We start from the raw sequence: 13907 nt of genomic DNA on the forward strand, positions 1-13907 counted from the left end.
GACTATACAAACTCCTCAGTATTGAAACTACTAATTCAAAAAGTCCCTATAATGAGAGAAAATGGACCACATATCTATAATTAATGACTCCAATGGTATTCAAATTGGGGCCTGTGGACTGATTTTGGCTGAGCATAGGTAAAATTAGTTCCAAAACCAAAACAGATGGCAGGCAGTATTTGTATATGAATTATGCTGTGTCGATGTGCCAGTTCATGGTGAACACACTAAGCCAAACCCCATCTTCATATCTTATTTCAGTTACGATTCTTGATCAATTACATAAGCGCTTGTAATTCATTTTCCGTATTAACGTTGCTGTACAAATTGAATTTATTCCTTTTCCAACTGTCTAGTGCTGTGACTATTCATCACAAAAGGCTAAAACTTGGGCTGTCCACTCCTTTGTTATAGAAAAGTGGCAGTTTGTGTACTTTTTAGGTATGTTCTACCTGTTACACACAGCCCTTCACAATGGAGGACAATAAGTGAAGTGTCAATCCGCTTACTTTGACTATTTCAAAAATTACAGATGAGTCCCATTTCATACTGGCACATAATTTTGCTGCTGCAAATCTACACATTGCGCTGCAAAGGAAAAGAACTGGGACACAAAGGAGGACAAAGGTAAACCCATGATGCGTTCATTGTAGCTATGTGGTTGATGAAAAGGCTAGTATCAAGTCCAAGCTATGTCAAATATTGAGCTTTTAGCATAGTAGATAAAGGTTTCGTAAGCCTAGTTTTGGGCTGATATTACTTCGTAGAAAGATGTAAACCTACATGATTCCTCCAGAACATGCTGAGCAAACCGGCCATACTGTACTACTAAACACTGTACTGTATACAGTAAAGAACATCAAGACACACGATAGTGTGTCGTGCGGCCCAAGAAGCCGGCACGCCACACCGTGAGTGTATTTACAGGAAGAAAGAAAACGTCATTTTCACACATTTGTATCTCGGTGATACCTCATCCGATTGGAACCAAATTTGCTGCAGAGTTGCCCGCCAGCTAGTGGAGTCTACATTCCAAATTTGAAGGAAATCACTCAAGCCATTTCCGAGATACGAGTGGCCAAAGTTTCATTTTTTTTCTTCTTTTTATTCTTCTTCGTATTTTCGCACAATTGCAAAAATTGCTATAAAACGCAAACGCGTTCTCCGATCGCCTTGAAATTTGGCACACAGAAGGGGAGTACAAAGGCGAATCCTAGCATCAAATTTGGTGCAAATCCGGTGAATGGTTCAGGATTAATGACCAATTATTCGCGTAAAAAAGATCGATTTGTTGTCACGCCTACAGGGTAAACCGCTTCATGGAATGAGTTGAAAATTGCTATCGTAGGACTGCCTTTTGGTGGTTTGACAAGAATCGAGATAAAGACCACGGAGATATGACACAAAACCCAACCTGTGTCACAATTACGCGATCGATTTTTAGGAATAAAAAAGTATTAGTTTTCACGCCTACTAGACAAACCGCTTAGAGCAATGAGCTGAAAATCGGTGTATAGCTGGAGTAATCTTCATTGAAAGTCCTTGCAGTAGTATAGAAGAATTGGATTACAAACCACTGAGTTATGATTCGAAAGCCAACTCAGTGTAGCAAATGCGAGATCGAGATACTCTAATAGAACAGTCACCCTAATAGAGCATTCAGCTAATTTATTTACTCCATTATAGAATTCTACTACATTACAGGTTATTCTATAGGGAGTTCAGCTGCAAACAGTTAATCTTATAGACAGTTCAGCAAGAAGCAAGTCACCCTATAGAGAGTTCAGCTACAAATATATCGCTGTAGTGATTCATAAAATTGCAAGTCACACTGAAGAGAGTTCAGCTATAAACAAGTCATGCACCCTGTAGAGAGTTCGGCCACACTCTCTAGAGAATTCAGCTACAAACAAGTCACTGTGGAGAGAGTTCAGCTACAAAGAAACTATCCTGTAAAGAGTTCATCTATACAAACAAGTTACCCTATAGAGATCACCTGCAAACAAGTAACCCTGAAGAGAGTTCAGCTACAGACAAGTCACTTTATAGTTTATACAGTGTTCAGCTACAAGTAAGTCACTCTGTAGAGAATTCAGCTACAAATAAGTCACTCTGTAGAGAATTCAGCTACCACCAAGTCACTCTGTAAAGAATTTTGCTACAAACAAGTCACCGTGTAGAGAGTTCAGCAACCAAAATACTACTCTGTAAAGAGTTCAGCTATACAAACAAGTTACTCTGTAGAGAGATCAGCTAGAAACAAGAGAGAGTTCAGCTAGAAGAAGTCACCCTGTAGAGAACTCAGCTGCAAAGAAACCCTGTAGAGAGATCAACTACAAACAAATCACCCTGCAGAGCATTCAGCTATAAACAAATCACCCTGTAGAAAGTTCAGGTACAAACAAATCACCCTATATACAGTTCAGCTACCAAAAAAATCACTCTGTAGAGAGTTCAGCTACAAAGAAGTTATGCTATAGTGAGATCTGTTTGAAACAAGAGGTTTCAGCTACAAACAAATTAACCTGTAGAGAGTTCAACTATGAACAGATCATCCTGTAGATAGTTCAGCTAGATACAAGTCACCCTATAGAGAGATCAGCTAGAGGAAGTCACCTTGTAGAGAGATCAGCTAGAAAAAGTTGCCTTGTAGAAAGTTCAGTAACCAAGAAACCAACCTGTAGAGAGTTCAGCTACAAACAAATCACCATGTAGAGAGTTCAGCTGCAAACAAATCACCCTGTAGAGAGTTCAGCTACAAACAAATCAACCTGTAGAGAGATCAGCTCGAGGAAGTCACCTTGTAGAGGGATCAGCTAGAAACAAGTCACCTTGTAGAGAGTTCAGGTACAAAGAAACCACCATGTAGACAGTTCAGCTGCAAACATATCACCGTGTAGAGAATTCAACTACAAACAAATTGCCCTGTAGAGGGATCAGCTAGAAGAAGTTACCTTGTAGAGAGTTCAGCTACAGAGAAACCGCCATGTAGAGAGTTCAGCTACAAAGAAATCACCTTGTAGAGAGTTCAGCTAGAAGAAGTCACCTTGTAAAGAGTTCAGCTACAAAGAAACCACTATGTAGAGAGTTTAACTGCAACAAATCACCAGTAGAGAGTTCAGCTAGAAACACATCACCCTGGAGAGAGATCAGCTAGAAGAGGTCATCTTGTAGTGAGTTCAGCTACAAAGAAACCACCACATAAAGAGGTCAGCTGCAAATAAATCACTTGTTGAGAGTTCAGCTACAAACAAATCCCCCTGTAGAGGGATCAGCTAGAAGAAGTCACCTTGTAGAGAGTTCAGCTACAAAGAAACCATCATATAGAGAGTTCAGCTAAAAAGAAATCACCCTGTAGAGAGTTCAGCTAGAAGAAGTCACCTTGTAGAGAGTTCAGCTACAAAGAAACTATCATGTAAAGAGTTAAGCTGCAAACAAATCACCCTGTACAGAGTTCAGCTAGAAGTCACCTTGTAGAGAGTTCAGCTACAAAGAAACCATCATGTAGACTCTGAGAGTTAAGCTGCAAACAAATCACTCTGTAGAGAGTTCAGCTAGAAGAAGTCACCTTGTAGAGAGTTCAGCTACAAAGAAACCATCGTGTAGAGAGTTCAGCTATAAAGAAACCACCATGTAGAGAGTTTAGCTGCAAACAAATCACCTGTAGAGAGTTCATCTAGAAACAAATCACCCTGTAGAGAGATCAGCTAGAAGAGGTCACCTTATAGATAGTTCAGCTACATTTCAAGTCACCCAGTAGAGAGATCAGCTGCAAAATAATATCCTGTGGGGAATAATGGGCATGTAATAAATATATGTATATAATTTGTATAATTACTAATAAAATCAAAAATAATTGAAGCATTAAAAATCTTCTTTAAGTTCTTTTCTTCTTCCTGTGGTAAAGAAAAAACACATGGGTTAAAAAACCTCCAAAGCCAGCCATTGGCCGGCTTTGCAGTATACGAATACAAAAAGAAGTGATATCTAATCAAAAACAGCCAAGCTGTAAAAAAAGGTGCGGCCCCCAAAAAGGCCATGGTGAAAAAAGATGTGAAATCCAAGGTGGTGGCCAAGAAATGGCTGTGATGGTAGGTTAATGGTAAAAATTTTAATAACGACAATTCAGATGAATTTTGTGCCGCTTGGTCTTGGCACCAAATTCACCTGAATTGTCGTTATTAAAATTTTTACCATTAACCTACGATCACAGCCATTTCTTGGGGGCCGCACCTTCTTTTACAGCTTGGCTGTTTTTGATTAGATATATAAGTATACAACACATATAAAAGTATAAGTATACAGTAAGAAGTAACTGTAAATACTGTACTGTATACTAAACACAAAGAGATGTATCAGTGTAGTAAAGAGTATGTATATACATACTAAACTAACCAGCAATCATATCTTCTTCATTTAAATTAGCACTTTTCAATTCTTGTAAAAATTCTCTGATATGGTCTTCCCCTCCACTGAGTAATGGCTCTACAATATGTATACAAGGTATTCAGTGCTTTATAGTTGATAGTATATACATGTAGCTATTAGTGTTGCACTGATATGGAATTTTAGCCGATATTCCGATAACCGATATATAAATTGCATTGATGCCAATATCACTAGCCGATCCGATATGATACATAAATAATAATAAAAAAACACTTTAATAACTTTTGATAAATATTACAAACTCACAAACAATATGTGTTGTTATTGTGGTAGAAAGGTATTATTAGACTGAATCACTGATAGTTCTTTACACAATGTAAACTACAGGGTAAGTTACTTGTAAGCAGTACCAATTAGAACAAAGTTGTTTTGTATGAACAATAGCTCCTCTGATAATTCTGCATGATCCTGTTTCGTTTTTCATCGTGTAGGTCTCCTGAAGCAGAGAACAGCCACTTGGGACAGCACTGAAGTGGCAGTTGCAGACAGGAATTGTTGGCCTAGTTTTGAAAGAATTGGAAATTCTTGACAATGCTGTGACCACCACATAAAAGGATCATCTGTTTTGAAATCTATTAAAGGCACACTTAAGTACCTATCAACTTCACTAGTAGATGTGGGCAGGTCTTCACTGCTATCAGCAACAATTTAAGAAAATACATCTAAAAGAATGCTACTTTTTAGTGGGCAAACTCTCTTAGGCCTTGTTGGTCCTTCCATTCCAGTGTTACCTTGCAAACCAGTGTCAAGCTTGGACATTTCTTTCAGTAAAATTTCTTTAATTGTTGCTTTAACAATATTGCTTGAAAAGAATTTGTCCTTAAACCTAGGGTCAAGGAAAGTAGCAAGAGATAACCGCTTGTTTTCTTCAATTCTGGTAGTAAAACATAGTTTAAGTGAATGAAGCAGTTCAGTTTTTATAGTGTGAATGCCACTATCATCAGTGTTTTTCTCGAGTGCTCTGGTAAGTATACATATGTACGGTATGACGATGGAAATAGCTGCAAGGTCTGCAGATATAGACCTACTGGTCTCTTCTACAGGAGCTAAAATTTTTCATGATATCCAACTGGTGAAATGAAAGCTGTTGAACACTGCTATATTCAGCAGCATATGCTGCTAATGCCATTTTTTGTTCTTGGACTGACCTCAACATGTAAAATGTGGAGTTCCATCTTGCTTGGACATCCTGCTTAATTTATGCTGTGGAATATTGAGGCTTTCTTGGATTCTTTTCAAATTGTTAAAAGCAACAGACAAGCGGTGAAAATTCCCAACTATACTCTTGCATATTGCAATAATATCTTTCACTACTCTCTGAGATAGTAAGCCATCCTTGAATTGCTAACTGAAGAGAATGGGCAAAACACCCAAAATGTGGTAGAGAAGCACGCATGGCCTTAGCCAAATTACTGGGATTGTCAGTGATCATTAAATGCACCCTCTGCAATGCTATCTCCCATTTTTCCAGCATGCTAAGTACCTGAGCAGCGATGCACTCTCCAGTGTGGGTTTCAGTAAGGCATTGGGCATTCAAAACAGCAAAAACTCGTTTGAACTGGCTATCAATCCAATGGGCTGTAAGGCTAAGCAATGTTATATCATTCACACTTGAACTCCATGCATCCATCGTAACATCATCACAGCTGTTGACAACTTCCTTTTTCATTCCAGAGTATACATTTGGAATAATCGTTTCAGTAAAATATTATCTACTGGGGCACTGATAGCGTGGTTCTAGCAACTTCAATACTTGCCTGAATCCCATATCATCCACCATTGAAATTGGCTGGCAGACAATCGCTACCATCTCAGCGATTTTTTGGTGTACTCACCGTGTCCACTGATCGTTCTTATCCAAGTCCTTACTTCGGTCTTGGACTTTGCTTAAAGAAAGCTGTCACTGTAGTTCCCGTTTTCTTGTTTCCATTGGCTGCTTTGGCTCCTTTTCTGTTTTCCTTTAAAGTGGATTTCCGGGTGTCTTTTTAAATGGTTTACAAGGTTAGTAGTAGTATAAGACTTAGTCGTAGAGCCACCTCTGGGAACTTTTGCTTCACACTCATCGCAAATAGCAAACTTGCTGTCCTCATCAACAGTAAAGAATTCCGAAAATAACTGATGTTTTTCTTCGGCTAGGATTTACTGCATTGCTAGGGTTGCTTGCGCTCGAACTCGCGCTTTCCGCCCTTTTCGTGAGTTAACAATAGACAATTAAGTGGTTACGGCATTTGCATAAATCATGTGTACTTATATCGTATTGGCTAGTGTTGTGTCTGTTGATCCGATACCGATAAGTATAATTTAAGCCGATATATGGTTTAACCGATAGCCGAAACGATTATCAGTGCAACACTAGTAACTATGCTCATTACTAAATATGTTGTTAATATTACATGCACCTTATGGGCATCTCTACAGTAATATAACTGTTACGTGCATGTGAACATGTATCGTATTTACTTGGTTAAATGCCACAGCGTTTATTACCTTACTACTATAAATCAATGCAGTGAGTATTCAAATTAGACCACTACTTGATGTTTGAAATCAATGTTTAAGCCCTTATTTTCAAAATCGATCGTTGCACCAGTTGAGTGCAGCTACTATTGAAGGTGCATGTTTAACCAAGTAAGTACGGTACGTTACAGTGAGGGCTACATGGATGCAACATGCATGAAAGTATTGTGACATACATATGCGTATAATCTGTAGTGTTTGCACATGATTTCAATAACACTGTTCTGGCTGATGCTGCCAATACAGGTTTTCCACACTACCAAGCTACTTAATTTCCAGTTTGGTTGCTAGGTTAATACAAATTAAGCCATAATTTGGAGCATTGCCAATTGCAAGTGTAGTTGTAGTGTAGCAATGCCATCCCTCACTTCTCCATTCAGGCTATAATAGTAATCATGGGTCAGACAATACTTATCAGGAAATAGAACAATTAGAACCACCATAAGATAACTCTAGCCTTTCAGGTCCTCAAGCATGCACTCACATAGCTGCTCTCTTTTGTCCCCCACATAAAATCTAGCTAAATATGGGTTTGTAGATATTTATAAAAAATCATTTAATCCACCAGATTTATAAAAAAATCATTTAATCTAACAAGGAATAATTAAAGACAGCTAGCACACACAGAGGCATCATGGCAAACAAACCAACAAACAGTGAATGGTCTGTTTGTGATATCAAACAAACCAACTGACATAGTTGTACTTTGTACAACCATATCTACATCTGTATATTTGCACAACAACAACATAGGATGTTATATCAAACTTACTTCGATTAATTCTTAGAATAGCCAGGCAAGCAGACAACAAAACTTTTTCTCCTTCCAACAAGAGTGCATCCCAGATCCGCAAAGTCAGAGAAAATGGCAACTACAAAAAATGCAGTTAAAATATAGATCAAATTCTCATGAATCAATCATGAGGTTGTATTAATTTAGGTCAAAACATATTCAAAATCTTTATATATATTTAATTTAATTAATATAGAGAAATCTTTGAGGCATACGGTACCTCATCTGAAAGATAAGGGCTATCCAAAATTACTGCTCTGTAGCAGCTAGTGCATAATGAAACTGACTACAAAAGTTTCAAAAATTCTACACATTTCTTTTCACCATAATATACCGTACTGTATTATAGGGATAATGGAGATTTGGGTTTTTTTGGCCAAAAATATCACCCAAAAACCAGCTCTACAATACCATCCTGGCACCTTGGCAGTATGCCTAAAATGCCTCCAGTAGATTGTCACGAATTATTATTCAATGGAATTTTCTACTGACTAACTGCCTACCTGGCCTTCAGGCAAGCATAACTCGATAATGGCTAAAGATTGATTTTTTTCACTGCTCAATGTCGCTTTGTCCAGAAACGTGACTTTGGAAACACCGCAGTATGTATAATGCACGCATCATGTTTGTCTTCCTTTTTGTCCCATTTTTTTTTGCTGACAGCCCAAGGTGGCATATGACTTTGCCCATTTGTAAACAGGAATCGCCCGTACTTTCCATGATGACTGGATTGATTACATAGGCACTGTTCTTCTAATGCTGTGTAATGGGAATAAATTGGAAATGTAACATCCATTTCACTTTTGAGTCAGTAATTGATAGTTGATGCACACGAACTATCGTTTTTTTTGTTTTTTTTGTGATGACTGTATAGATTGCAGACATGTTTCTCCTAAGTACTGTTCTTCATTTGTAATGCTGTGTATCGGGCTAAACATGGCTGAAAGCGAAGCACGATGGCCACTTTACTTCAAGTCAGTAGGGCATGTGTTCAGATGAAATATTCACTAGTATATCTGCACCTAGAACTGCAGAGATACTAGTGAACATTTAATCCCTATTTCAGAGTATACCGGACTGAATTAGGGATTAAAAATGTTCACTAGTATATCTGCAAGTCTAGGCGACCTCCCTTGTTGCCCTATTACTTTTCCTATGATCCCTAAGTATAGGTTAGGAACCTAGACCGAGGCTCTTCGTGGTTTCTAAAACACAAAGAGCCAAGGGCATGGTTCCTAACTAACTTAAAATGCGGACGTAATACCAATATCTAATCAAAAACAGCCAAGCTGTAAAAAAAGGAGTGCGGCCCTTGAAAAGGCTATGGTTAAAAAAGATGTGAAATCCAAGGTGGCGGCCAAGAAATGGCTGTGATGGTAGGTTAACGGTAAAAATTTAATAACAACCATTCAGGTGAATTTGCTGCTAATTGGCACAAAATTCACCTTAATTGTTGTTATTAAAATTTTTACCATTAACCTACCATCACAGCCATTTCTTGGCCGCCACCTTGGATTTCACATCTTTGTTCACCATAGCCTTTTCAAGGGCCGCACTCCTTTTTTTAAAGCTTGGCTGTTTTTGATTAGATTTCACTTCTTTTTATATTTGTATATCCCAAAGCCGGCCTATGGCCAGCTTTGGGGCTTTTTAACCTATATATATATTTTTTTTACCACAGGAAAAAGAAAAAGATGAAGCAGATTTTATAAATACTTTAACTCATTCTGATTTTATCAGTGAATGTACAAATTATACATATAATGCATATATCAAGAGTTCATTATATTATGAACTCTTGCATATATTTATTACATGTCAATTAATCCCCACAGGATAATTTGCAGCTGATCTCTCTACTGGGTGAATTGAAATGTAGCTGAACTCTCTACAAGGTGATCTGCTTGTACGTAGATGAACTCTTTATAGGATTCTCTCTACAGGGTGACTTGACTCTAGCTGAACTCTCTGCAGGGTTATCTGTTTGTAGTTGAATTCTCTACAGGGTGATTTGTTTGCAGTTGAACTCTCTACAAGGTTACTTCTTCTAGATGATCTGTCTACAGGGTGATTTGTTTCTAGCTGAACTCTCTACAGGGAGATTTGTTTGTAACTGAATTCTCTACAGGGTGATTTGTTTGCAGCTGAACTCTCTACATGGTGGTTGCTTTGTAGCTGAACTCTCTAAAAGGTGACTTCTTACAGCTGAACTCTCTACAGGATGATTTGTTTGCAGCTGAACTATCTACATGATGATTTCTTTGCAGCTGAACTCTCTACAGGGTGATTTGTTTGTAGCTGAAATCCCTACAGGTGATTTGTTTGTAGCTGAACTCTCTACAAGGTGATACTTCTAGGTGATCTCTCTACAGGATGACTTGTTTCTAACTGAACTCTCAACAGGGTGATCTGTTCATAGCTGAACTTTCTACTGGGAGATTTGTTTGCAGCTGAACTCTCTAGATGGTGGTTTCTTTATAGCTGAACCCTCTACAAGGTAACTTCTTCTAGCTGAACTCTCTACAGGGTGACTTGTTTCTAGCTGATCTCTCCACAGGGTGACTTGTTTCTAGCTGATCTCTCTACAGGGTGACTTGTTTCTAGCTGAACTCTCTACAGGTGATTTGTTTGCAGCTGAACTCTCTACATGGTGGTTTCTTTGTAGCTGAACTCTAGTAACTTCTTCTAGCTGATATTTTTACAGGGCATATTTGTTTGTAGCTGAGTTCTCTACAGGGTGATTTGTTTGCAGCTGAACTCTCTACATGGGAGTTTCATTGTAGCTGAACTCTCTACAATGTGACTTCTTCTAGCTGAACTCTCTACAATGTGACTTCTTCTAGCTGAACTCTCTACAGGGTGACTTGTTTCTAGCTGAACTCTCTACAGGTGATTTGTTTGCAGTGAACTCTCTACATGGTGGTTCCTTTGTAGCTGAATTCTCTACAAGGTAACTTCTTCTAGCTGATCTTTCTACAGGGTGATTTGTTTGTAGCTGGATTCTCTACAGGGTGATTTATTTGCAGCTGAACTCTCTACAAGGTAACTTCTTCTAGCTGAACTCTCTACAGAGTAATTGATTTTTTTTGCAGCTGAACTCTCTACATGGTGGTTGCTTTGTAGCTGAAATCTCTAAAAGGTGACTTCTTCTAGCTGAACTCTCTACAGGGTGATCTTTTCATAGCTGAACTCTCTACAAGGTAACTTCTTCTAGCTGATCTTTCTACAGGGTGATTTGTTTGTAGCTGGATTCTCTACAGGGTGATTTATTTGCAGCTGAACTCACTACAAGGTGACTTCTTCTAGCTGAACTCTCTACAGAGTGATTGATTTTTTTTGCAGCTGAACTCTCTACATGGTGGTTGCTTTGTAGCTGAACTCTCTAAAATGTGACTTCTTCTAGTTGAACTCTCTACAGGGTGATCTTTTCATAGCTGAACTCTCTACAGGATGATTTGTTTGCAGCTGAACTCTCAACATGATGATTTCTTTGTAGCTGAACTCTCTACAGGGTGATTTGTTTGTAGCTGAACTCTATACAAGGTAACTTCTTCTAGCTAATCTTTCTACAGGCAATTTGTTTGTAGCTGAGTTCTCTACAGGGTATTTGTTTGCAGCTAAACTCTCTGCATGGTAGTTTCTTTGTAGCTGAACTCTCTACAATGTGACTTCTTCTAGCTGATCTCTCTACAAGATGACTTGTTTCTAACTGAACTCTCTACAGTGTGATCTGTTCATAGTGGGAACTTTCCAATGGGTGATTTGTTTGCAGATGAACACTTTGCATGATTGCTTCTTTGTAACTGAACTCTCCACAAGGTAACTTCTTCCAGCTGATCTCTATACAGGGCAATTTGTTTGAGCTGAACTCTCTACATGATGGTTTCTTTGTAGCTGAACTCTCTATTCGGTATCTTCTTCTGGCTGATCTGACTACAGGGTGACTTGTTTGTAGCTGAATTCCCTACAGAATAACTTGCAATGTAATATAATTGAGTAAATTATAAATGCAGCTGAATACTTTATTAGGGTGACTGTTCTATTAGAGTATCTCGATCTCACATTTGTTACACGTAGTTGTCTTTCGAATCATAACTCAGTGGTTTGTAATCCGATTCTTCTGTACTACTACAAGGACTTTCTATGATGATTATTCCAGCTACATACTGATTTTCAGCTCGTTGCTCTAAGCAGTTTGCCTGGTAGACACGAAAACTAATAGTTTTTTTATTCATAAAAATTGATCGCATAATTTTGACACAGGTTGGGTTTTGTGTCATATCTCCATGGTCTTTATCCCGATTCCTTTCAAACCACAAAAAGGCACTCCTATGATGGTTGCTCCATCTACATATCAATTTCTCAAAGGAGTTTACCCTGTAGGCGTGACAGACCTTCGACCTTATTTTACGCAAATAATCGGTCATAACTCCGTGAATGTTCATCGGATTCCTACCAAAGTTGGTACGGAGATCCGCCTTAATGAGCCCTTTAAGTGTGTCAAAAATTTCAGCCCGATCCGAGCACGCATTCGTGTTTTATGGTGGATTTTGCGAAGTGTGCGAAATGAAGAAGTAGAAGAAGAAAAAAAATATGAAGAAATTAAAACGAAACTTTGTTCGCTCATATCTCGGAATGGCTGGAGCGATTTTCTTCAAATTTGGTGTGTAGACTCCCCTAGCTGGCCGGCACGTCTGTAGCAAATTTGGTTCCAATCGGATAAGGGATTACAGAGCTACATAGGTGTGAAAATTGCGTTTTCTTTCTTCCTGTTAATACACTCACGGGTGGCACGCCGGATTCTTGGGCCGCACGACACACTACCGTGCGTCTTGATATATATTATAAGTCGTTTCAAAATCGTCACAGCGTTAAACAAGGAATGCGATCAGTATAGAAGATTGAACATGTTTTCTTGTATCTAGCTACATTATCAATCAACTGAAAACAGAGTGATAGCTACTGCGACAATAAAGTTAAAGCCGGCACTATCAAAGGGTTCAAAACAGTTTAAAAGAAGTGGTAACAGTGAATAGATTGTTGTCAATGGTTAATAATACTCGCTCTGGTGCTAGCCTTTTGTGACTAAGCCAGTACATACGTGATTTCACATCTACATAACTTTGTTTTGCCAGAAACAAATAAACGTTCTACAAGAAAGCTTAGTTATTTAGTTCTTTCAATAGGGAGTCTGTTTAAAGTACAGTAAAAGCATATTAAACAGGCTTGAAACACTGATGTATGTTAAATAGAACTCCGTTATATTTTAGGAATTCTCCGTTTGATAGCAAACATACCTACAACGTTACAGTCTAGCTCCCATAATCGAATTGGCATAGGTGTGCTTATAAAAAGAATGGAGTAGGTCTAGCCCTGTTGGTCTATGGACTATTAGCCTGTATGTGCTTTGCAGAGCATGCATAGCAAATCAATGATCGAAAGTCAGATTTGCAATGCTGAGGTCTATCTGCTAGCAGGTTTCTAACCATTTTAGAGACCAACTAGCAGGTTTCTTCATGGTTTTTAAAGACTGCATTATCTGCCAAAGATCAAAGCATACTATGCATAGCATTTTCTAATTGAACTTAAATTCCTAATTTTTTCTTATACTTATACACTGTAAAAACTTTGTAGTTTATAACAAGTTGGTGTTAGCTACTTCTAAAAACCAAGCCCCATGCAGTTAATACTATCCCTAAATAGGCAATTAATCAACCATGTATATAATTATATTCATGCTATTGCTATTATCAATTCAGCAAGATAATTAGATTTATGAATGTTGCATTTCATAATTAATGGATTATTTTGTAATTTGGTTATTACGTTGGTATGCACTGCTAAGGAAGTGTAACTATAATGGCAAATTATACAAAGAAGTATCTTCTCAACTGTTTTATAGTGTGTCTATTGTGTTTTCTCATGCGAATTGTTTAGAGAAAGCCTTGAGTCTGCCCTTCATTTTCGTTCACATAATTATGGACACACATCCTTCTTCTTTGAAGAAATTCATTATTTATGAAGCTAGATGCACTATTTTTCGACTGTTTTATGCCCATATAGCCCATTGTGAAAGCCATTCATAACCTCTTCAGGAATTTGCTTCACCCATTTTTAAGGCTGGCACGAATAAACCGCCTAAAAGCAA

The 13907-nt window shown here is 38.1% G+C and overlaps 1 protein-coding gene across 1 annotated transcript in view; it reads right to left on the bottom strand.

The window, feature by feature from the left end:
* The window catches only part of LOC136260568 (USP6 N-terminal-like protein), a 97074-nt gene that overhangs the window by 1431 nt on the left and 81736 nt on the right, over window positions 1–13907 (bottom strand). The window contains exons 10-11 of the mRNA XM_066054360.1: window positions 7739–7838; window positions 4396–4485 (exon numbers count right to left, since the gene is read on the bottom strand). Of these exons, the coding sequence (XP_065910432.1) occupies window positions 4396–4485; window positions 7739–7838 (190 nt within the window). The remainder of the gene's footprint in view (window positions 1–4395; window positions 4486–7738; window positions 7839–13907) is intronic.

Source organism: Dysidea avara, chromosome 7 (genome assembly GCF_963678975.1).
Source record: "Dysidea avara chromosome 7, odDysAvar1.4, whole genome shotgun sequence".
Taxonomy (NCBI): Eukaryota; Metazoa; Porifera; class Demospongiae; order Dictyoceratida; family Dysideidae; genus Dysidea; species Dysidea avara.